This window comes from Dama dama, chromosome 23 (genome assembly GCF_033118175.1).
Source record: "Dama dama isolate Ldn47 chromosome 23, ASM3311817v1, whole genome shotgun sequence".
NCBI lineage: Eukaryota > Metazoa > Chordata > Mammalia > Artiodactyla > Cervidae > Dama > Dama dama.
Window position 1 is genome coordinate 12,599,181 of NC_083703.1, and position 24,155 is coordinate 12,623,335.

General features: G+C 39.3%; 1 protein-coding gene and 1 pseudogene across 1 annotated transcript in view; both read left to right on the forward strand.

The window, feature by feature from the left end:
* The window catches only part of LOC133045273 (putative ankyrin repeat domain-containing protein 19), a 55,694-nt gene that overhangs the window by 29,846 nt on the left and 1,693 nt on the right, over nt 1-24,155 (forward strand). The window contains exons 11-13 of the mRNA XM_061127560.1: nt 11,217-11,368; nt 19,519-20,454; nt 22,750-22,902. Of these exons, the coding sequence (XP_060983543.1) occupies nt 11,217-11,368; nt 19,519-19,585 (219 nt within the window). The 3' untranslated portion in view covers nt 19,586-20,454; nt 22,750-22,902. The remainder of the gene's footprint in view (nt 1-11,216; nt 11,369-19,518; nt 20,455-22,749; nt 22,903-24,155) is intronic.
* Nucleotides 15,999-17,132, forward strand: LOC133044578 (mediator of RNA polymerase II transcription subunit 4-like; annotated as a pseudogene).

Sequence of the window (24,155 nt, forward strand, 5' to 3'; positions counted from 1 at the left end):
TTTTTAAAAGTAGGGTATTTTCGTAAGAAGACATTAGGAAACCTTCATGGAACTCAATATTCATTTTAACAGAGTATCTCTGAGAGTGTTCCACATAAGTTTCTGGATCATTTACCTGGAGATCAAAGAGGAAAAAATACATTAAATGGACAAGCAGAAGGTAAGAACTGAATTTTATAGAAAGGTTATTTGACAGAACATTGATTTATAATGGGAGTATTCTGACAGGCAAAAAAAAAAAGAAAAAAAAAAAACACCTGTCAGATGCGTAGGGAGGAAAAAGATGAGAAGAGGAGGGAAATTGTGTATCTTATCAGGTGTCAGGCACAGATGAAATTGAGAATCCAGTTTAAGGAGCTAAATTATTAGTTCCTGGACTTCTTGGAGGTCCCAAATGTTAAGACTGTCCAGTGCAAGGGTGGAGGCTCGATCCCTGGTCAGGGAACTAAGACTCCACATGGCACATGGACAAAAGAAAAAATGATTGGTTCTGTTTCAAGATACTCAACAACCAAAGGAAGGTTGAGAAATAAGAGGAAAGAGGGAATGGAGGATGACAGAGGCAGAGGGCACAGGGAGGAAATGAAGGAAAAAGAAGCAAGGGCCTATGGGGGAGGGGGCCATAAGTGAGATAGGTCTTTAGGAAAAGGGAGTATTTGATGTGGACGGTGAATGTGAAGTGAGCTTCCAGCACCTAAACTTATCAGAGAAGAGCAGCAAAATTTTCCCCCCTTTCTGTTTTCCTCATTGTTATGGAGGATTCAGGATTGAGGTCCCTAGGCATGTAGAGCTGTGCGTTATCCTTTGTGGAAGAACATGGGCATAGGTGCTCAGCTGTAAATGTTTGCAAATTGATGTCATGCAAAATGTCGCTGCTCTATAGGATGGTGTCCCATAGGCCAGAAGAAGAGACCTGGAAAGAAGGAGAGAGCGGGGGACATGATAGGGAGATCAAGGCACCTACAGCCTGATCGAGAGTCCACTGCAAAGTTGCCAACTTGTGATGCAGTTTCAGTCTGGGGGGATGTGTTAGAGTGAGGAAGTTGAGGCTAAGGTTTCAGGAGACCAAATTAAGTTGAAGTCATGTAGAAGCAGACTCTGTATAGACCAGAGTTTCTCAAATTTTAATTAGGCGCCTGGGGACCCTGTGTGAAGTGGACATGCTGAACACAAGGTCTGAGATTCTGCGTTTCTAACAAGCAAGGGTGTAGCCTTGCATTTAGAGAAATCTGGAAGAAGAGAACTGGCTAGTGCAGGACATCACAGGATCAAGGAAAAGCATTATTTTGTTTTTCTTTCTGAGCATGTCTATAGCCAGAGGGAAGCAAAGAGTCGAAGTACAATTATAGGTGTGAGATACCATTGCTAAGCAAAGAAGGAAAAAGAAGTGGTGGGATGATCCATAGAAAGAATGTAAAGGGGGAAAAATTAAGACCACGGATGCAGAGATTACCCTTTATAGAGGAAAGACTCTAGTGAAAGGACAAAGGGAGGAAAGGAAGGCTTTAGGGAGGTGAGTTTGGAGTTGATGAGGACACTTGAGAGAACGCCTTCTAGATGACTTCAGTGTATTTACCCTGAAAAGAGATAAGATCATTATTGCTCCAGAGAATCCTGGAGGTGGGAGGGGGTGCTAGAAGTAGGGTCAACCCCAGCTACTCCAAGTAACTATAGACATCAAAGATGTATGTTGTACTGGTATTTGTTATTCAAATTCGATTAATTTGAATATGGAGGGATTGACTTGTTTTTTATAAGATAACTGCTTTTTTGACAGTTGTTTCACAGAAATCCTTTTAAGCATTAGCATGATGTACCCAACCAAACTAAGTTTTGAAACAAAACAGATTGATAGGGTTCATTCCCTAAATGCTAGAATTGCTATTCTCAAGAAATACTACACTGATTTTAAAACATGCAAGATTTTTAACATCTAATAATTGTGTGGCAATTAAATTTATTATTTTCTTTTTGATCATTGTATTTCAATGTTGAAAATCTTTCGGGCATTATTTCATAGGTGTGGCTTTCATGCCTTCTTGCGTGAGTGGATCAAGAAACTTTAAGATGGCTGAACTAGGGGAGCCCAGACATGCAGGCATAGCAGTAGCCCACGTGGGTATGGAAAAAAATGAATACTTTTATGAAACGTTTTTCTACAAGTGTATATTGGAGCTAATCAGGTCATTGCTTTCTCTGATGAGAAGTGAATTACATTTTCGGCTGAACTGTCATCCCAACTGTGCACTTCTTAAATGACTGGACAGATTGAAGAACATGTTAAATGCTTGTAGTATAACGGTGTAACTGTTACTGTTGTATTGCCTTCAAGATACACTGTTGCATTTTACCATCAGCTTTCACATTTATCTTCTTGGGGTCATGATTTGCTCCTCTGATTAAGATTAATTTTCTCCTCATCAGTCAGCATGTTCACATTGGTCTCTGTGCTCTTTAATATTTTCTAAAGTCATTGAAAACATGATGTTACTTTTGAAATCTTACTGCATGTTTTGGTAAACCTGTATTCCTATGTTCTTCTTCACTATCTATAATGGATTCATATGTCTGTCTTGCCAGTGTCCTAACATCTCCCTACAAACAAGACACTGAAACCGAATGTATTCAGTGTCAAGGCTGAGCACGAGGATTCTGCTCGGTACTAACTCTGCATGAATGTACGGCTGGCTTTCATATTTCCATGTGATTAACTCTATGTCCCTTTTGCCTTTTAGAGTCTCCTGAGAAATATCCTAATGTGAAGGTAAAAATGTTTATGCTTTTATCTTGATTTATGAACTGTGGATTGTATCATATGCACATTATTTATTAATCAACTTGTTTCCAAACCCATTCAGCCCGCAGTCGGAGTGAAAGATTCTGTTCCTAATAAAACAGTAGGAACGAAGGATCCACAAACATCTAATTCAGGTAAATTTTGCGATACACACTTAACTCTGGCTCCTGCATTGCAGGCAGACGCTTTACCATTGAGCCATCAGGGAAGTCCCTTCTGGAAAGAGGGACACTGAAATATTTCAAATGCTAGCTCTTCGTACTCTTAACTTCTTTTTGCAAATTTAATTGAAGAATTGGACATACATAAGGCAAACATAATTGTTGGTTTCCATGTTTTCAAAAAAAAAAAAGATATTTACAAGCATATGAACAAGAAATGTTTAAAATGTAAGCTTGAACTCAAGATGTTTCTGTATATGTTTCGATACCCCTTAAGTTCTCAGTTTGGAATCTCTATACTCTCCAGAATTCTCAGAGATTAATTATTAGACCCTAAGATTTTTCCAGTGTCCAAAAATTCTTATTTGAACTCTGATCTTTACCTAGAGTAAAGCTTCACTTGCTAATATGTCAGTTGTATTTCAACTTATAATTATTTCAGCTTAGTTTTGTTACACAGATGAATGTAGGCCAATCGGATGTTTTGATTAGCAGACTGTGTGTGTGTATGTTTGTGGTGTCTTTGATTATGAGAAGTAGGGGAAATAATCATATCTTAAATTCAATAGACATAATCTTTCAAAACAGTGATTCTGAAAGTTTTTGGCTTTAGGATCCTTTTATACTTCTAAAAATTATTGAGAATTCCAAGGAACTTTGTTTAAGTCTATTGTTGTTCACTGTATTGGAAAATAAAAATGGAAAAACTTAAAATACAAGCACACACCATCATAGTTGCTAATTCCATTAGTCCTTAGTGCTATGATATCACACATCGTGTCTCTGAAGAACGCCACTGTGCCCTCAGAACAGCATGAGAATGGAAGTAACGTTTAGTGTTGTTGTGAAAAGAGTTCTGACTTCTTGGACCCCCTGACCCGATGGGTCTCTGGACTTCAGCAATTCTGAGCAGACACTTGAGAACCACAGTTTTAAACCATTGAAGTGATTCGATGTAAAATGATCAAGGGGCCCTTGTGTTGACACAGGGTTTTACGTTTCACTTTTACATTTCTTGCTTGTTTCTTTGACTTCTCTTAAGAAATGTAGGTCTAACAGTTTTAGCTTTTTGTGGTGTATTCATTCCTGTCTCATGGCCCTCTGTGCTCCTTGGGTCCAGTGTGGTCCTAGACTTACCTATTTTCACATGGAAACAATTAGTCACACACAAGGCTATCATTTCTTATGTGAGTTTATGATGTTTTTGTTTAGTCGCTAAGTGGTGTTCAACCACTGCGACCTCATGGACTGTAGCCCTCCAGGATCCTCTGTCCAAGAGATTTTCCAGGCAAGAGGCAAGAATACTGGAGTGGGTTGCCATTTCCTTCTCCAGGGTATAATGTTTCTCCAAGGCTTTAAAAATGAGTTCTGAAGATATATGTACATTGAGGAAAGACCATCTCGTTGAAATTAAAGTAGTTTTTGATGGTGTGGTGTTCAGTCGCTAAGTCGTGCCTGATTCTTTGTGACCCCGTGGACTGCAGCCAGGCCTCTCTGTTCCTCACCATCTCCCAGAGCTCGCCCAAGTTCATGTCCATTGAATCAGCGATGCTGTCCAACCATCTCATCCTCTGCTGCCCCCTTCTCTTCTTGCCCTCCCCTTCTCATCCTGCCCTCAGTCTTTCCCAGCATCAGGTGCTGTTCCAGTGAGCCAGCTGTTCGCATCAGGTGCGCAAAGTATTGAAGCTTCAGCTTCAGCATCAGTCCTTCCAGTGAATATTCAGGGTTGATCTCCCTTAGGATTGACTGGTTTGATCTCTTTGCTGTCCAGGGGACTCTCAAGAGTCTCTCCAGCACCACAATTTGAAAGCATCAATTCTTCGGCACTCAGTCTTCTTTATGGTCCAACTCTCACATGTGACTACTGAAAACAACAGACCTTTGACTGTATGGACCTTTGTCAGCAAAGTGATGTCTTTGCTTTATAATACGTTGTCTAGGCTTCTACCATTAATTAAAGTAGTACCATTCATTAAAAGTGTTTTTAAAACCATGGTCTCTAGAAGACACAAAATCATCATGCAAAATTAAACATAAAATAAATTAGAGATAAATTTTGTTAATAAAATATTTGTATGTTGAAGGAAACTAATAAAGTTCTTATGAAATACAGAGTATGTAATAAAGATTGAGTGAATCAAAGTAATACTAGAAAAGTAAAAAGTAGACGAAATGAGACACACTAGGTAACATCTCTTCATGAATGACAGTGACAGGTAAGAGAGAGTAACCTCTGAAGGAGTAGTGAGTTTCAGGGGAAGGAGGAAGTGGGATTGAGTCTCTGAAGAAAGACTTGGTACGAGGTAGTCAGAGTTGTTTCTTCCTCAGATCCTGATAAATGGAGACTTTGTTTTCACATTTTTCAGACTGGGATTCGACTAGTTTGAGCCTCAGTAGTGAGACTTGTCAAAGAGCCGGGCATTTGAAAGCTGATGATCGGCGTCCGTTGGTGTCCCAATCACTGACCAAAAATCAGTCAGCACCCACAGAACTCGGACAGAAGACCGCAACAGATAAAGAAAAGATGAAAAACGCAGCGATGTTTCTGGTAGGGAATTCCATGCCCCATCACCCGGGCCAGTCTCCACTGCCAGAAAACAGAGAAAGCAAACAAGGTAATGCAGAAGCCCAGGGCACTCAGCCGTGCGCCACCTGGGCACGGCCTTACCATCATTCTGACGGATCCGGATTCGAGGTTGTGGCAAAACCTACCTTGTGCTGACTCCTTTTATGCAACCTACAGCCAAACACTACCTCTTAGCAAGGTGTCTGCGTTCTCCCTCTGACCATAGGAGTATAATAAATAACAAAGAGAGTTTGGAGGAAGCAAGTTTGTTTCAGCTAGTATTTAGCATACATCTGAGAGTGGATAGCAGGATTATACTTAGAACTCTGAGACTCTTTGTGAGATCTAGGTAGACACTTAATTATTGAGAAAAATAAAGACTATTTATACTAAGGTGATTTTTAACAGCTTGTCCTCTGCAGTCTAGAAGCCAAGAGAATAGACATGTCAAGAAATAATTTACAGTTTAGATGTATATCTATCACTAGAGAGGTCTATAAAGATACACCAGAAAAAGTACTAAGGTAGCTACAAGGAAAGAGATAGCTGTTTATCTGGGGAAAGATAGCTGTAATCAAGGGCAACTTCACAAAGCAGGTTGAGTCTAAAAAGATGAAAAGTAATTTGTCAGAAGAGCACAGGGAAGCATTTCAGATGAAGGAATTGATAAAAGCGTAAAAAGTAACAGGAATTTGTAAACTAAGAAGAATAATGCAGTTGAAGCTTGGCATGTTGTTAAAAGGTACTGTGATGAAGTAGAGAAGAGAATATACTGTGACTTTATATGTCTGTCCTGTATTTTGAAACCTTGTTTGGTTTCTGAGTGTTTTTTTCGCTGATGCTTGGATGAATTCATGAATGAAGCTTTGAGGTGTTTGTGTGCCTGTATCCTGGTGACATCTGGTGTTTCTCAGATGGTTTGTTGAAGTTTTTGTTCATTGGAAGTATTTCTTAAACAAGTAAATATTCATCTGAAGATAAATTTCGACTTAAGCTGTCATTTGGTACAATGTTTTAAATCTGTTTTAAATAAAGATTATGTCTTTTATCTAAATATTCTAAGTAATTTTAACTAAACATGCAGATTTGTCAGGAGAACTAGATGTGGAAGTGATGTTAGAGGAAGAACAAGGAAAACTTCATGGAAATGAAAATAACGATTCACAGGCAAGTAAAACTATAAATTAAAATTTCTGGTTTAATTCCATTTTCTATGCTTTACCAATACAATACAGTGCATAACAGAGTCCATAACAAATAAAATTGCCTTTCAAAATTACCCTTTTAGAATTGATAGATAATAATTTAATAGGTTTTATAGCACTTTAATTATACAACTTAAAATACTGTTAGAATCTATTATAATTTATAGCTCGTCTTTGGAATTGAGGGAAAAAAATTTCCTGACTTGTTTACTTTTTCCATTTTTATAACTTCATTACATGATTAAGAAGGTGATATCAAAGACTGAATTGTAAGATTAAGCAGTTGAAATTCTGAACAGTATGATGGCCCCTGACCTAGATACATGTAAAGAGAAATCATTCCCAGTGGCTGAAGGTTTTCCATTGAAATCGCCAGTCACTGACGTCAAGATGAAAGATTCATTCTGCCTGTGATCTCGGCATAATCGACTTAGGGATGAACATTCAGGGAGAGATTGGGGTCATAGAATCAACCCAGTTGCCTATTAAGAGAATCGAACCTTCTAGATTGGACCTTTGTTTTTAGGGTACAAATAATAACGTTCGAATTTATTTCTTTTCAGGGTGGGAAATCAGTAGATATTACTAAAAATGCTTTATCCACTTTCTTTGGTGGATATTAGAACATAATATAACTGAATGTTGGGGCTTCCTGGGTAGCTCATCTGGTAAAGAATCTGCCTGCAGTGCAGGAGACCCCGTTTCAATTCCTGGGTCGAGAAATTTCCCTGGAGAAGGGATAGGGTACCCACTCCAGTGTTGTCGGGCTTCCCTGGCGGCTCAGACAGAAAGAATCCGCCTGCAATGTGGGAGACCTGGGTTCGATGCCTGGGTTGGGAAGGCATGGGTTGAGGAGGGTGTGGCAACCCACTGAAGTCTTCTTGCTTGGAGAATCCCCATGGCCAGAGGAGCCTGGTGGACTACAGTCCTTGGGGTCGCAGAGAGTCAGACACAACCTAGCACACACATAACTGAATGTAAGCAGGCAGTATGTATTGATGTATAGCACTATCATAATATATAATTTACATTAAAATTTAAGAATTGCTTCCTCTTTCTCATTAGTGTTAATTGAGTTTGGCTCCTGGTCATATAAAATTTGTCTGTTCTCCAGATATTAGTCCTTAAAAAAGAAAACCAAAAACCTTAACAGACATGCTGTGGGGACTCCCCATATACGGTATTGTGAGGTGAACTATTTTTAAGGGAAGAAGCATTTATAACATTAAAAATCATCTAATTCATTTTTGGTAGATTTAACATGTATGGATTGTTTAATTCAGTCAAGCAGTGACAAAATTAGGTTTGTAAGTTAATGTTTTTCTCCTATTTTCCGGTAAGGCAAGTTATTTTTCACTTCTTAGTTGTGATCTGGTGATTTGTGAGTGGTTACATATAAATTAAGACGTTTAACAGTGAAATTTTAATGATTTTCTGACTTTTATTTATCCATACTGGATTAGTTAAGGATTACATTATTTTGCACACATGTACCCTGACAGAAAAGACACCTGAAAATCAAATCAACCCAATTAATCTTCCACTTTTGCAGCTGCAAAAATTGCCTCAAGAACCAGAAATAAATAAGGAATGTGGTAGACAGGACAGATCTGTATGTTCAAGGCCTCCTTGTGTGGAGAAGTATGAAAAACTGTGGATCAAACATGGCAAATTAGAATGGAAAGAGAAGTTAGAACCATCACAAATGACTTAAAGCAGAAGTTAGGTGAAATTTGTGAGAAATACAAAATTATCATCTGTCCTAAGGAGGAGCCACTATATGATCACCTTAAAGAAGGAGCAAACAGAAAGGAAATACCTCCTAACACGACAAATAATATAGCTGATTGCGGGGAGAAAGATGCATTTGGAGTATCTGTCTCTCTAGTATTCCAAGTATGTCCTGAACAAAAAGAACCCAGTCTCGAAAATGGTTTTTCGTCGCATGAACTATGGGTCCCCGGGATACACTTGTCAGTCATCTTGAAAGCTTTGTTTCGGTGAAAATAAAATAGACCTTGAAAGTGATAAACTAGATATTGAACATGTGTTTATCAAAAATGAGGAGAGTTTTTATAATGATGCAGAAAATAAAAAAGTAGGGGAGCAGGGAGTTACATTTGAAGTGAAAGAAGACCAAGAGTTTGATATGCAAATATCAGACAACATGAGGCAAAATCCCACAGATCGGAAATTAGACATTGGATAGACACGTCAGTCTAGTCTGTGGCTTGTCTGCTCCGGTAAGATGAAACACATAATTCAAATAAAAAGTCACGGTACTCCTGCTGTCATGAAAAATACTGATGAGAAAAGCAAACCAATACAGGACTGGTTCCAGAAGCTACTGCATGCAGGTAATTGCAGTGCTAGAGACGATGAAAGCGTGAAACCCGAATTTGAAAATGGGAATTCTCCTCCACCGAATAGTCACAGAGCATCCAAAGTGTGTCTAAGTGAAGAATGGACAGAAGGATATGCAGAGGTTTAAGAATGAAGTAGACATGTTACAAGTAGTGTTGTTAGCTTTGGGAAAAGAGAAAATTCAGCTTCCAAAAGAGGTAGAGGTTCATTTGCTCTTGCTTTGGTTTTTCCCTTTCTGGATGATCTGGTCCATTTTGATTTTCTACTTATGAATAAAGTGGGGTCATCTAAATAGGTACTTGTGTAGAAATAGATCATTTCTGCCTTCCACATAATAGGAATTCAGGAAACTTTTCATAGCTTTTGTCCTTCAATCAATCTAATTCTGTCTCTGTCAGTCTTGCATATGGACTGGGAAACTCATTTAGCTCCTTCCCATGTGACCTTCTGAGCCAGAATAAGCACCAAGGAAAGTGTTTGAGGAGTATGATCAACGAGGGTTTTGCAGTTGTTGTTTTTTTTGACTCTGTTGGATTAAATAGAAGTTGTATTTCCACAGAATGGGAAGAAAGCAGAAACTGAGAGAAGGAACATGAACACGTGTTCCCTCTAATCTCTTCATTGTAGTTGAATCTGTGTGATCTTCTCTGCTTTGTGCAGTCCCTGGGCACTTAGATTTCCAACATGGCCACTTCAGGATGTTTTTAATAACAAATACATGCACTCCCACATATGCTTTAATCACCACTCGCAGATGTCTCTTTTGAGAGAGACCGCTTCACTCTGTTGTTTACTAAAATGTAGTAAGTTTTGACATGTGTGATTTTGTCACATAGGTAGTGTGTGTGTGTGTGTGAGAGTTGGTCAGTCGTGTCTGACTCTTTGTGACCCCATGGACTGTAGCTGGCCAGGCTGCCCTGTCCACGGATTTCTCCAGGCCGCAATATCATTGGAGTGGATAGCTGTTCCCTTCTCCACGGGATCTTCCCAACCCAGGGATCGAAGCCAGGTCTCCTGCGTTGAAAGCAGATTCTTTAACATCTGAGCCACCAGGGAAGCCCATAGATAGTATAAACTCTCAGCAAAAAAACAGAGAAAATAATGAAGTGTTTATCTCCAAAGGAAAAACTGAGGTTTGAGATGCTGTGAGATTTTTCTTTCTTCAGTAGTAGGTGTTTAAACGTGCTTGCTCTTCTGTGTAAGACAAAAAAAGGAAAATGTAGCCATTCTCCTGTAAAGAAAAAGGAGAATGAACCCTACCCCCAATTAACGAATTAAATTACTTTGCCAAAGTCACGCTTTTAACTTACCTGATTCATTTGAGGAATTCATTTGGTAATTTTATCAGATTCAAGATGACAGAATTGTATCATTTCTTTTGGTGCCATAAAATGTTAGGGAATGCCACTTTAGGGGCTTTGAACAACTCATTTAACCTTTTTTGATTTTAAAACTGCTACTGGTAAATAGTGGGGCAAAGATAGATAGTTATTTCTATACCCTCTAGCTATAAAATTGGATGGTTATTGAATGTGGGATTGAGAAGCATTCCTTATATTCCAGAATTCCACACTAACACCTCCTCAGTTTCATTCTGCTCCTTGTGTTTTGGTAAACTTTGGTTCACATATTTCAGTGAACACCATCAGGTTTTTGCTGTCTCCTGGATCCAAATGAAAAAAGAATTGGAAAAGGCAGTGGGGAAAGAATAGCTTTAGTGCAGAAAGAAGAAAGCTGCTTTTCTGTTTCTGAGGCACTAAGGTGTCGCATCCTCCACATCTGACTGTTCCCTGGAAAACCCAGGTGGTAAAGACTGAAGAGGACACATGTGGTGTGTTTCTGTTTCTCCATCTCTGCCAGTCAGATGGGGAAGACTGGATGGAATAACTGTATCTTATTAAGAAAGCCTTTCTTGAAATTTTGGGAATTTTGTTTCTTTCCCTCAAAAAGAAAGAAGCACATTTTACAAAACTTTCAGTGACTTGTGATAAAATTAATGTAAGCACAAAAATATCTTTATCACTTAAAATCCAGGCAAATGCTGAGTCAAATAATAAATTGAAAACAAGGATCTTTATAATAAATACATAGCAATTATTCTTAGTGTCAAACTTTCATTAAAGGTTGAAGAAGAAAAGAAGCACAAAAGTAGTGAAGTGGAAGTATCAGACAATGTATGCGATGCTGCTGATGAGAGTCGACTGAGTCAGCAGAGAAAGAGTAGAGGAAATAACAAGCAGGAGTTTCCTGCTATGGAGAATAAAGGTTCTGATGGGTAAGCCTATATCAATATTTAACAGTAGGTCATTTGTTATTTTCCTGTAAAATGATTTCTAACTTGAGCTAATGTTTGTGATTTACGAATTTTATATTTTACTAGGGATACAGTTATTTTGAATGCTCTTATCCTTTAGCCTTAATACTAGTTACTTTGTTAACATACCACCATGTTACATATTAGAGTATTCTGGATTTGACTGCATACTTGCCTTAACCAGTGTGTTGTATATTTAAATTTATTTTATGTCACTAATGAGCATCCTTTCATTTCAGTTTGAGGACTTCTTTCAGCATTTCTTATGAGGCGAGACTAGTGGTGATGAACTCCCTCAGGTTTGCTTTGTCTGGGAAAGTTTTTGTTTCTCCTTCATTTCTGAAAGACAACTTTTCTGGATCAAGTCCTCTTGGTTGGCAGTTTTCTCCTCCTAGCACTTTGAGTATGTCCATGGATGGAGGCCAAATTGCTGTTGGTGGCAGGAGAACTGATGAGGCACCTGCCTTTCATCCATGATGCTGACGTCACCCCATCATGTGGGTGGTTTACAAGTAAACTGCCCCCCCGCCCCACTAAATTTGATTTCTTCTTTCATGGTGGATGTGCCACATGTCATTTTAAAAACCATCTAAATTAAGTGTTACTTTTTTCCTTGAGGTTCTTTTTTTTTTTTTTCTGTAATTTATTTGGCTGCGCTGGTTCTTTGCAGCTGCAGTGCTTGGGCTTCTCATTGTGGTGGCTTCTCTTGATGCTGAGCGTGGGCTCTAGGGTGCTGGCTTCAGTGGTTGTGGAGCACAGGATTCATTGCTCTGCATGAGGCATGTGCTGTCTTCCCTGACCAGGGATCAAACCTGTGCCCCCTGCATGAGCAGGCAGATTCCTAAGCACTGGAGTACCAGGGAAATTCCTAGATTAAATATTACTGTTTTTAAAAGCAAAGAATTATATATACTGTAAATCTAATCATGACTCCCATGTCTAAGAATCACTGTGCTTAGCCAGTGGACTTGAGGTTTTCAGTGTATAGCCCTTGAGGTTCTTCCCAATGTCTTTCCAGATGCATCTCTCTACTTTCTTTCATGTGTTTTGTACTTTTCCTTCCAGGTTCCTAGGAAACAACCCAGATGCCGTGTGCCTGATCTGTGTACTCACATTCTAATCTCCCAGTAGAATGATTTCTCGGTTTTCTCTTCCTTTTGACCTCCTCTCTTCACTTCTTCCATAAAGCCTTCCTTATTTCACTTATCACTTTCATATGTCAACTCTTCCATATCATATTGTATCATAATTGTGTATCTGTGTTTGAAGGAAGAATTTGTTTTCTTGCATATGGTTGGTACTTCATAACTGTTTTGTGAATTAATCAATGACTTAAGATGGGTAAGAGTTGGAATTTTACAAGAATAGTTTTTTTATTCTTTATTAGTCGAATTATTTGAAAACATTGGCTTTTTTGTGGATTTTTTCAAGTAGTGAACCTGGCGTGCCCAGGAAGGAAATAGAGAAAAAGAACAATGACAAATGGACACCAGAAGAATGTGTGATTGCACCAGTATTTGAAAAGACCAATTCACTGACTGATGGTCTGCTGCACGTGAACGATGACAGCATTTTAAGGAAGGTGGATCAAGATGACAGCAGGTAACATGGACAAATTCTTTATTTCTAGGGGAAGAAATATTAGCACTGAATACTTCTGGAAATAGAGCAGCATAATATAGCATACCGGCCAAGAGAAGAGAATCCTCAACTCTACTGGATGAACACGGCGGAAAGGTGAAGGAGAGGATCCGAGCTTTTGGCGGGAAGTTGTTTCAGTAAAGAGTCCACTTGGAAGCTGGACTGCAGTGAACACACATAAACAGTTCCGTAGGGAGTATTTCCTGGGCCAGAAATGGAGACCTGGATGGTAACTGAGGAGGAATGTGGAGTTGAAAGGAGTTTCTTGTTTCATGTTGAGAGGGGAGCTTGTAGAGTGTGTATGCTTTTGGAAATGAGCCAGCGGAGGAAGTGTCTATTGAGTTTAATCTTATTTGCATTTCCAATATTTGAAAGCTTATTGATTGTATGACATAATCTTTAAACTATTACAATAAATTAATTGTACATTATTTTTATTGTACATGATTATTATGTACAAATGTACTCCTGTTCATATGTAGTTTTTGGTAAGGGCTCGTTCATTGGCTCTGAAGTGTAATATTCTTATGTAAACAAATATGTAGATGATTACTTAAGTTAATTCTATCATACATACATTTAAAAAAATTATATAATCATGAATTTACAAATGCTTAGGTTATACTGAATAGGATTTAATCATTCCTTGTTGATTCTAGTGGATAGTATCATCGTGGGTAGCTGTGATTCTGTAAGGTACTCTGAAACATCACATCATATTAACTTCATAGTTGTTTATAGCTTGCAGGGAAAAAGGGAGTTTTGTTTATTTTATTTATTTATTTTCAATAGAAACAATAGAAAATTTGTTTATTTTCAATAGAAACAATTCACAATCTTTTACAGTTTATTACTTTGGATGATAAAGATCTAAATGACAAAAACCATGCTTTCTGTACTAAAAGTGTCCTTAACACATATTATGTGCTCAGTAAGTGTATGTCAGATGCATAAAGAATCAGCAGAATGGTTCAATGAATGTGTGTTGGTGAATTTCTTTACAAAAAACAAATCTTGATTGAAAGTAGATTTCCAATATTGCCTACATCTAGTCTTTTTGTTTGTTAGAAATATGTTTTTAAGATTCAGCATTATCATTTGTAGTTATAGCTAGACATGAAATAATAATATAGATTCATTTGGTATCATATTACTTAAAAAGACTTTTCAATATCCCGTTCTCAGCATATTTTGGAACAGCAGCGTTCAGGCCAGATTCCCTGGGTTTGAATTCTGGGCTCTTGGTGAACTGCTGTGTGGTCCTGGGCACGTTCCTCAGCCTTTCTTTGCTCCATCTCTTCCTATCTAAAGGGTCTAATATATTACCTCTCTCCCAGAATGATCGTGAGGATTAAAGTGCATAATATGCATAGCCGTTGCATAATAAGCCCTCAAAAAGCTAATATCATGGTGATAAAAAATGGGTTTCTTTCTCATAAGGACTTAGGGAATACTTCCGAGATAGGTTTTATTGCCATAAAAGTTAGTTCTTATTAAAAATGACAACTGCAAAAAAACCCTGGTAAACTGCTTCTATCATATAATGCAAGTAATGTTAGGTTTTTTCTTTTCCTTTAATCTAAATTTAATGTTTTATTAATATTACAGATATATTTTCTTTGTCCTTTAATGCTACTTTTTTATTGTTTCATCCTTCTATAGAAATTACTTATGAATACAAATATGTTACATAAAAAAACATTTAGGTATTGTTTATATTTTTGAGTTATTAAATTTTAGCCTGAAAAGAATCATTTTTTTTTTTTTAGGCCTGCAAGGAAAACAGCATATGAAAAGAAGAAGGTAAAGTAAAAAAAAAAAAAACAAATTAACTTTAAAATATATTATCCTCTAAAAAATAGTTTGTAAAAGGAATAGTGGCAACATAGAAAATCTTCCTTTGTTGAAGAGACATTTACTTTCAAAACATAATTTAGAAACTCTGTTGATAAAGTTATCCTGTTGATAAAAACCTGTTCTTTTAAGAAGCCTCTGCTTTTGCTTTGATTAAGATATTTATCACCTTTGTACACTTGGTATATTTTATACATATTTTAAGGACATTGTGAAACAGTATTATTTATGTGTAGGTCAAAGACCAAATTAATTATGTGAATGACCTTGGTGACTTAACTCAGTCATCTGAAAGTGCTTCCGAGGATGGTGACATGCTTTACTCTAAAAATTCCCCCTTGCCATCTGGCAGGTGGCTGAGGGTCGTGGACCCCCTCCCTCTGTGCCCGTCAGCCCTCCAGTCCACCTGCCCCATGAACAGCTCAGAGCTGGCTCCAGCTTTCCCAGCTGGGTTCTCCCTCACAGTAGAGTCCTCAAGGACACGTGTGTTTAACTGGCGTCCTTGCGAAGTGCAGGAATGTCCCCCGTGGATTTTTCCAGCAGTAGGTAGAAACCAGACGCTCTTGAAGTTGATTGTCCTTCTTTCTGCAGAGCTCTCGAGTGGCATCTCAGAGCAGAGGAACTCACTCCCCCACCCAATGTCCCTCTCCAACACGGACGGGGTCTCATCCCTGAGGTCCTAGCAGCAGATCTCCCACAACGAAAAGCCCTCGGGAAGAGCTTGGGAAAGTGCTATTTGTAATTCAGATCCATTTGTCTACAGCAGTCAGGTAGGGACACACCATGGCCTCATCCAAGGAGAGGCCTTTAATATTTTCCATAGGAATTAATCTCAAAAAAATCTCGAAGGAGCAGGCACCCTGACTGCGGTTTAGGCCAGGCCGACCGCGTGTGCCCCCCGTCGCCTGCGCTGCGCACATGTCGTCTGCGGGGAGCGTGTGCGTCCCTCCTCGGCCGCGTCACCTCCGGTGTCTCAGTCAGAGTCCGCCCCCGGCTCCACTCTCGTTTCTGTAACCAGTGCCCTGTCAACGGCCTTTTCACATCGTTTACAGTTTTTCAGTTTGTAAAAACTGCAACATCAGGGTCTGTGGGCAGCATGGCGGCAGCATCGAGCGGCGAGAAGGAGAAGGAGCGGCCGGGCGGCGGCTTAGGAGCTGCCGGCGGTAAGAGCACGCGAGAGCGGCTGCTGCAGCGCTGGAAGATCTGGAGGTCTTGTCGAGAGAACTTACAGAAATGCTGGCAATTTCGAGAAACCAAAAGTTGCTACAGTCTGGAGAGGAGAACCAGGTCCTGGAGTTGTTAATTCACAGAGATGGGGAATTTCAGGAGCTAATGAAATTGGCACTTAATCAGGGAAAAATCCATCATGAAATGCAAGTTTTAGAAAAAGAAGTAGAAAAGAGAGACAGTGATATTCAGCAACTACAAAAACAGCTAAAGGAAGCAGAACAGATACTGGCAACAGCTGTTTACCAAGCAAAAGAAAAACTCAAGTCAATAGAAAAAGCAAGAAAAGGTGCTATTTCCTCTGAAGAAATAATTAAGTATGCACATAGGATTAGTGCAAGTAATGCTGTGTGTGCCCCACTGACCTGGGTCCCAGGGGACCCACGGAGACCATACCCAACTGATTTGGAGATGAGAACAATCTGGGTCAGATGAACAATCCTTCCACTAATGGAGTAAATGGTCATCTCCCAGGGGACGCAGTTGCAGCGGGCAGACTGCCAGATGTCCTTGCTCCACAGTATCCCTGGCAGTCAAATGACATGGCGATGAACATGTTGCCACCAAACCACAGTCATGACTTTCTGTTGGAACCTCCAGGGCACAACAAAGAAAACGAGGATGATGTAGAGGTTATGTCAACGGACTCCTCAAGCAGCAGCAGTGACTCTGATTAGAAACCGTAAGATGAAAAGCACACAGAATTGAATACTATAGAAATCTGTTTCTTAAATGGCAATGTGGAAAGCTAGCCAGGTGATGTTGGCTGTAGAATTGTTCTGCCCATTAAAAATCATAATGGACTTTTTTTTTTAAAGCCAAAAATTAGGTTTCAGTTCTAAACCACTAGGTTAATACTTAAAGAAAAATCACACTTTACTGTTGGGGTAAAGCTTTTTCAGTTCAATGCTGTCTTACCTTGTTCTGTTCCAATTGTGTTGGACTTGTGCATAGTACTGGAAATAAGATTTGAGGGAAATGACCTACGTACCTATCATTAGTAGACCTCCTGCTGTTATTTAGAAAAGCATAAACAAGAGCAGCTGACCACTCAGTGTGCATTATATAACAGAAACCCTCATCTGAAAGTAAAGGCTATTACTTTTTGTCAGAGGAAGAGGAGACATCATCTCAATTTATACTCTTTGTAATTATTGTATTTTTTGTAAATAAACTAATTTTTGTTTGTAAAAAAAAAAAAAAAACCTGCAACATAAGTTGTAAAAATACTTTTGTACACTTTAAAAAATTGTTTCTTTGGAATAAACTTACAAAAGTCCCCTCCCACCAAGGAAAAAAAAGTAAAAAAAACACTTGCTACTAACAGTAGCTGTGCTGGCATTTAGTAGTGATTTCCCTTCCTTGATCATTAGATTAATTTACCACTTCCACTGAAGGTAAGGAGGAAAAGTACAGGCAGTTCAGAGACCATACTTTGGAAGTCATTCTTGCACATCTGAGAAAATGAACCCTCTGCTCTGTGTAGTGTCCTCCTTCAGTACAAGGGACTTTTGAAAACAGTTATAGATATGCCATAGTATACATTTAGTGATAATTATGTTTCTCATTGTATTCCCCCATCTTACTATTTTAAACAATATGAAGAGATAATGAAAGTTACTGCAGCAGAAAACCATCTCATGATTTTCTAAGAGCTCTCTAAATTTTACCTTTTTTACCATTAGTGTATGTACCATGAATGAAATAGGAGGATTATTTTGTATTGATATGTTTGTACTAGAGAAGTGACTGTGGTTTGATATAAGAGGACTAGTAGAGTCAGAAGACCTGGTGAAAAGCCTGCAGCTTACTTACATAGTTTTAACTTCTTCCTTTCCAGAATCACTATCGCTAATGAGTTAATTGATGTTTGTAGAAGTGCTTAAACAGTTGTCAATAGATATAAGTCTGTAATTGCCTACTAAAATGTTAGAGAGGTAGCATTTTCTCAAGAAAACAATTTCTTTACAAAATATAATCTATTTAAATATATACAGAGCTAAAGCTCTTGCTGTGAAGTAGCTGTGTAGGAGCTATCAGATGCAGTGTTTTTAAAGGCAGCGAGTGGTGGTGGTTGTTGAATCACAGTTGATTTACAATATTGCGTCAGTTTCAGGTATACAGCACAGTGATTCAGACATATATGTATATGTGTGTGTATATTATGTACATGGGGCTTCCCTGCTGGCTCAGACTGTAAAGAATCCACGCGCAAAGCAGGAGACCTGGGTTCGATCCTTGGGTTGGGAAGATCCCCTGGAGAAGAAACTGGCGCCCTCTCCAGTATTCTTGCTTGGGGAATTCCATGGACAGAGGCGCCTGGCGGGCTACAGTCTGTGGCGTTGCAAAGAGTTGGATATGACTGAGTGAATATCACACACACACACACACACACACACACACACACATTCCTTTTCAGATTCTTCTTGTAGAATGTTAAGTGTAGTTCCTAATGTTGTGCTGCTACTGCTAAGTCACTTTAGTCGTGTCCGACTCTGTGCGACCCCATCCCTGGGATTCTCCAGGCAAGAACCCTGGAGTGGGTCGCCATTTCCTTCTCCAGTGCATAAAAGTGAAAAGTGAAAGTAAAGTCTCTCAGTCATGTCCGACTCTTCGCGACCCCATGGGCTGCAGCCCACCAGGCTCCTCCGTCCATGGGATTTTCTAGGCAAGAGTACTGGAGTGGGGTGCCATTGCCTTCTCCGTAATGTTGTACAGTAGATCCTATTGGTTATTTTATATACACTTGTCTGTATATAATGGTATATGTTAAACCCAACCTCCTTATTTATCCCTTCCCCTACCCTCCTTTCCCCCATGGTGACCATAAGTTTGTTTTCTATGTTTGTGAGTCTCTTTCTGTTTGGTAAATAAATTCAGTTTAGATTCCACACATATTAGCAGTATGGTATACTATTTGTCTTTGTCTGACTTACCTCACATAGTGTGATAATGTCTAGGTCCACCTCTGTTGATGCATATTGCATTATTTCATTCTTTTTCATGGCTATGTAGTTTTCCATTGTATAAATATTCCACATCAGGTGCAAGTTTTAAGTGTACTCAAATCTATAAATCTTTTATTTTATGCCTTCTGGCTTCGCTGTGGTTCAGAAAAAGCCTTTTCAGTTCTGAGCTTCTTGAAAAGTCGCTTGGAATGTCTTTCTCCTTTCATGGATTCATTGTCTTCAATTAAGTTTTTGAACCTTTGGAAGTTTCTGCTTGTATGAAGTTTGAGGTTTGTATCAAACCTTTATTTTTCTGTTTGGAGAGCCACTTGTTGTGGTCTTTTCATTGTATAAACATACAGGTTAGTGTTTCATTTCGGAGGAAATAATGAAATGTCATTTTACTGAGTACTAACTACAAGTTTCCTTTGTTTCACTTAGGTTTCTGATAGTGGTAGAAAAGCCAAAGGTCTGTTATGCAAATACCACATGCTGCAGGATGAAATAGCCAGCCTAAGACTGGAAATAGATGCAGTAAAAAATCAGAATTGGGAAAATGAGAAGAAATATTCTGAGGATATTGAAAATCTTCAACAGGCAATGAAATCGATAGAGGAAATATTCACACAGACTATATTCCAGTATACTGGTCAGCTTACTGTTCTGGGAGCTGAGAATACAATGCTCAACTCTGAGCTGGAGAACAATAGACAAAGCAGACCCAGACGGGAGACAAAAGTGGAATCCTACCGTTCTAGACTGGCTGCTGCCATTCACGATCATGAGCAAGGTCAGACATCACAGAGAGACCTAGAACTTGCCTTCCAGAAAGCACACGATGAGAGGTTATGCTTGCAGGACCCAATGAAGTGCCGTGTGACTAAGCTGAAAAGTAACAGGGAGACGGCTTCCCAGCAACTTCCTAAAGTGGAAAGTAAATTCAATAAGCTAAAAATGAAGCCGCATCAGACGAGAGATGATCTCAGAGGAAAGACTTTGAAGTTAGAATGTGTCCAGAGAGACCTACGCCAAGCAGAGTGTCAAAAGCAGGAAATTGAACACATGGACCAGAATGAACAAGGCAAAGTGAATGAAAACCTTGGAAAGCAGGAATCCTTAGAGGGGAGATTATCTCAACTCCAGAGTGAAAATATGTTGCTCCGACAGCACTTGGATGATGCACAAAACAAAGCTGACAGTAAAGAGAAGACAGTCATTAGCATCCAAGACCATTTTCAGCAGATGGTGAGAAAACTTCATGCTGAAAGTGGGAAACAACGTCTGATGCTGGAGGAAAGAAACAAGGAGTTAATCAACAAATGCAATCATTTAGAAGAGAGAATGTGTCAGTATGAAAATGAGGAAGCAGAAGGAAAAGTAAGTATCCAGATGGAGAAATAATTCTCAGACTTTCTGAAAGAAAATTCAAAATGATTCTTGATTCTGGCTAAATGGTGAATCTAATTGAGTGAAAAAATACACAGGCTGTGAATATATGATCTCTAAACAAGCCTAAAAGTACATCTTGTTTCCAGCAAATAAAAATTAGACCCGGGAGATGCTTCACTTTGAGTGGAGACATCATGTCACTTGTGAAATGTTAAGAGCTTAAGTTCTAAATTTTTAATATAGACAGGTTTTAGTAATTTAATCTTTTACTATTAAGATAATAATTTTAATCTTTATGTTACCACATGTCGGTATAATGATGAAGCAGATAAAAGAAACGCTCATACCTAAAATGAATATTCTGAAATTAAGCTTCAGTTACATGGATTACCTTGACAGTCAATTCCATGTTTCCCAGATGCTATCACTTATATATAGTAGCTTGGTTTCAGTAGCTTGTCATACCTTTTTGTCATACTTGTTGGTATAATTTTAATTTTATTCATGTAAATTTGAATTAACTTGGAAAACATTTCAGTCTTGAATCATTTAGTCTTATGGCCCCTCAACTCTTTAAAGAGTTGTCATTAAATTGAGAATTCATTGACAAGTCATTTAAATATATTTGTCATTAAATCATAATTTGGGACTCAAGTGGTGAGCTTTAACCAAGCTCTTCTTGTTTTAATCTTCCCACTGCTATTTATGCTATTAACTTAGAATATGTTTACAAACCATTTACTCATAATTCTCATTTTCTGTATCAGTTACTACCATTTAGATACAAGCGTGTCCACTGGAAATGAAGCGTGGCAGGACTTGAGAGCAGCAGGAATGGAGGGAGTCAGGGAGCGGGCTGTAGGGGCCGCGGCCCAGAGGCAGGTGGAGGCCAGGCTGCCGAGGCTCCCTGAGGGCCTTGGGAGCAACCTCATATGCAGATTGTATTTTTCTTCTGTGTTGGAGTGTAGTTGGTTTATACTTCTGCGTTGGTGCAGTTACACACGTATCCGTTCTCTCCCAGGTCCTCTCCCAGGCAGGTGACTGCAGGGCACTGAGCAGAGCCCCCTGTGCTCCGCAGGGGCGCCTGGTGGTCAGCCACGGGCAGAGGCGGGGGGCAGAGGGAGATTAACATAGTCTGGGATTAACATAGACACACCACCAGATATCAGATAGATAAGCCCCAAGGGAATGGCCTCATTTTTCTGCTGGGATAGGAATCTGTTGGCAAGATCTGAGCACTGGTTGCAATAAGATGTCTGAAGTTAACCAAAGCCTCTAATAAAGAAAGAGGGAAAATGTTCCACAGGGTGGAATTTTTCACCACTTCTTGCACATTCACACCCATTTCTTTCTGGTTGTGAGGTTGTGAAGCTCTGCAGATTTATTGGGAGGGGTAGGGCATGGACAGTGGGTCTGCATCTTCTGTCTGAGTAACTTAATATCAGGAAGGCAGAGGGTGGCCCCTTCTGTGTCTAACCAGATTCAGTGAGGAGGCAAAAGAAGGTGAGTTGCTGTGTATGGTCGTGGTTTTCTTTTCTTTTCTTTTCTTTTTTTTTTTTGCGAGTTAAGTTTTATTTGGGGCAAAATGAGAACTGCAGCCCTGGAGGCAGCATCTCAGATAGCCCTGAGAGACTGTTCCAAAGCGGCAGTGGGGGAAGGTCAATATATGAGGTTTTGGTGAAGGGGGAGTTCAATACCATGAAGCACTCACTTTACAAGAGGTTTTTTGCTAGTCATGAGGATCTGATGTCACCGTGAAGGCATTTAGTGCTTCTCTAGACATGAGGAGAGATGCAAGGATTGAGACCATAAAATCTGTTCCTAATAACATCCAACTATCTAAAGACCTGCCCCATCAGATTCCCTGGAGCACAGAGTGCCTCACTCCACCCTGAACTCCCTCAGGGACTGTTGAAGGTCAACAGCTATAACAGCATGGGGTTCAATCTCCATAAAGGCAGATGGCAAATGCCTTTGTTGTCCAGTCTTTGGCAATGCTCTCGGTCAGGCCAATTTGACCTGGCCTCCTTGTGGTCATAAATCCGACCATACTTTGGGGGGCATTTCATGACCATTTTGTCCCGCGTTGTTGGGCAGGCTCATTCCCAGTTCTGAAGAAAGTTTTTGTTGATAGGCCACTCGGTGTGCTATTACTGGACTAGGTTTTAATAGTCAAAGATCTCTGGTCATGGTTTTCAAAGTCCGTATGTTGGAGTTATCTATTATTAACACAACGTCATAGTAAAGTGATTTGATAAACTCAGTGACAGAGAATCTTATTAGGCAGATATGAGACAACTTCGGCAAGAACTGGCTGATGGCCTCAAAAAGTGGTCTATGTCGGAGGCTGCACGGGAAGGCATGGCACGTAGCTGTGCCAACTTAGAAGATGAGATACAGGATTTAAAGAGCAAGTTCCGTCAACTCCCAAGTCAGGTACGTGTGAAAGTAAATGTGTCGACAGTTAATGTATAGGATAAAGTGTTTTAGGACACTCATTTTCATAGCTTTCTTTTGTATTCTCATTACAAGTAATTTACTACAGTTTTATTATCTTTAGAATGCACTCATTTCTTAGACTCTGACTTTCATTCTGCCATTTGCATGATATATTATTTACTTATGTTATTTACTCTTAGGAAAGTGGAGAAATGTGCATCATTGTTCACACAAGTTGAGAGACTTTTTTTTCTATTGAACAATATTTTTTTTTAGTGATAGCTGTATTACCGTGATGAAGCAAGCCAGATAAAATCAGAGGATAATGTTTAATGGAAGTTTCCGGAAAATTATCATTTCCCATCTTCCCTTTGGTGAATGGCTGTAGAGTTCTGTATATATTTATTTCGTGAATTTGAGAATAACTTGTGCAGAAAGGGTATTATACAAACCAGTTGAATATAGGCATTGCCTTCTTTTCTATTTATTTTAGATATATTGTAAAAGCAAGGAGGTACTCAGATGGAGTATAGTATGTACATGCAAAATAATTAAGAACATTATCTAGATCGTGCCTTTGGATTTTTTAAAAAGCTATTGAGATATAATTGACATATCATATAATTCACCCATTCCAAGTGTGTAGTTCAGTATCTCTCAGTCTAGAGAGGTGTCACCTGTGAGCACAGTCAATTTGAGAGCATTTCCATCACCCCCCAAAAGAAACCCTGCATCCCTTAGCCACCACCTATGGCCCCCTCCTCTCCCTCAGCCCCAGGCAGCCCCCAGTATAATATCCGTCTGTGTGGACGTGCCTGTTCTGGGTAGTTCACATAAATGGAATCACACAGTGTGTGATCCTTTGTGGTTAACTTTTCCCATTTGATGTCATGTTTTCGCTCTTCATCCATGTTATAACACGTTATCAGTTCTTCCATTTCTGTGGATTGTCAAACAAGAAACAGTACGTGGCTAAGCCATTTATCCATTCATAAGTTGATGGAGATTTGGGTTGTTTCCACTTTGCGGCTACAAATAATCCTGCTGTGAGCACTGACTTACACATTTCTGGATGGACATGTTTTTATTTCCCTGTGGTTGGATTTTATCCTCAGAGTTCACTGGCTGATTTCTCCTTTTCTTGCCTTTGCTCAGACTGTCCTTTCTGTCTTGACAGTTTCTATTCCTCTTGGGTAGTCCTCCATTTATTCAGACCTGGTGCCCAGTCTCTCCCCCTCCAGAGCTTTCCT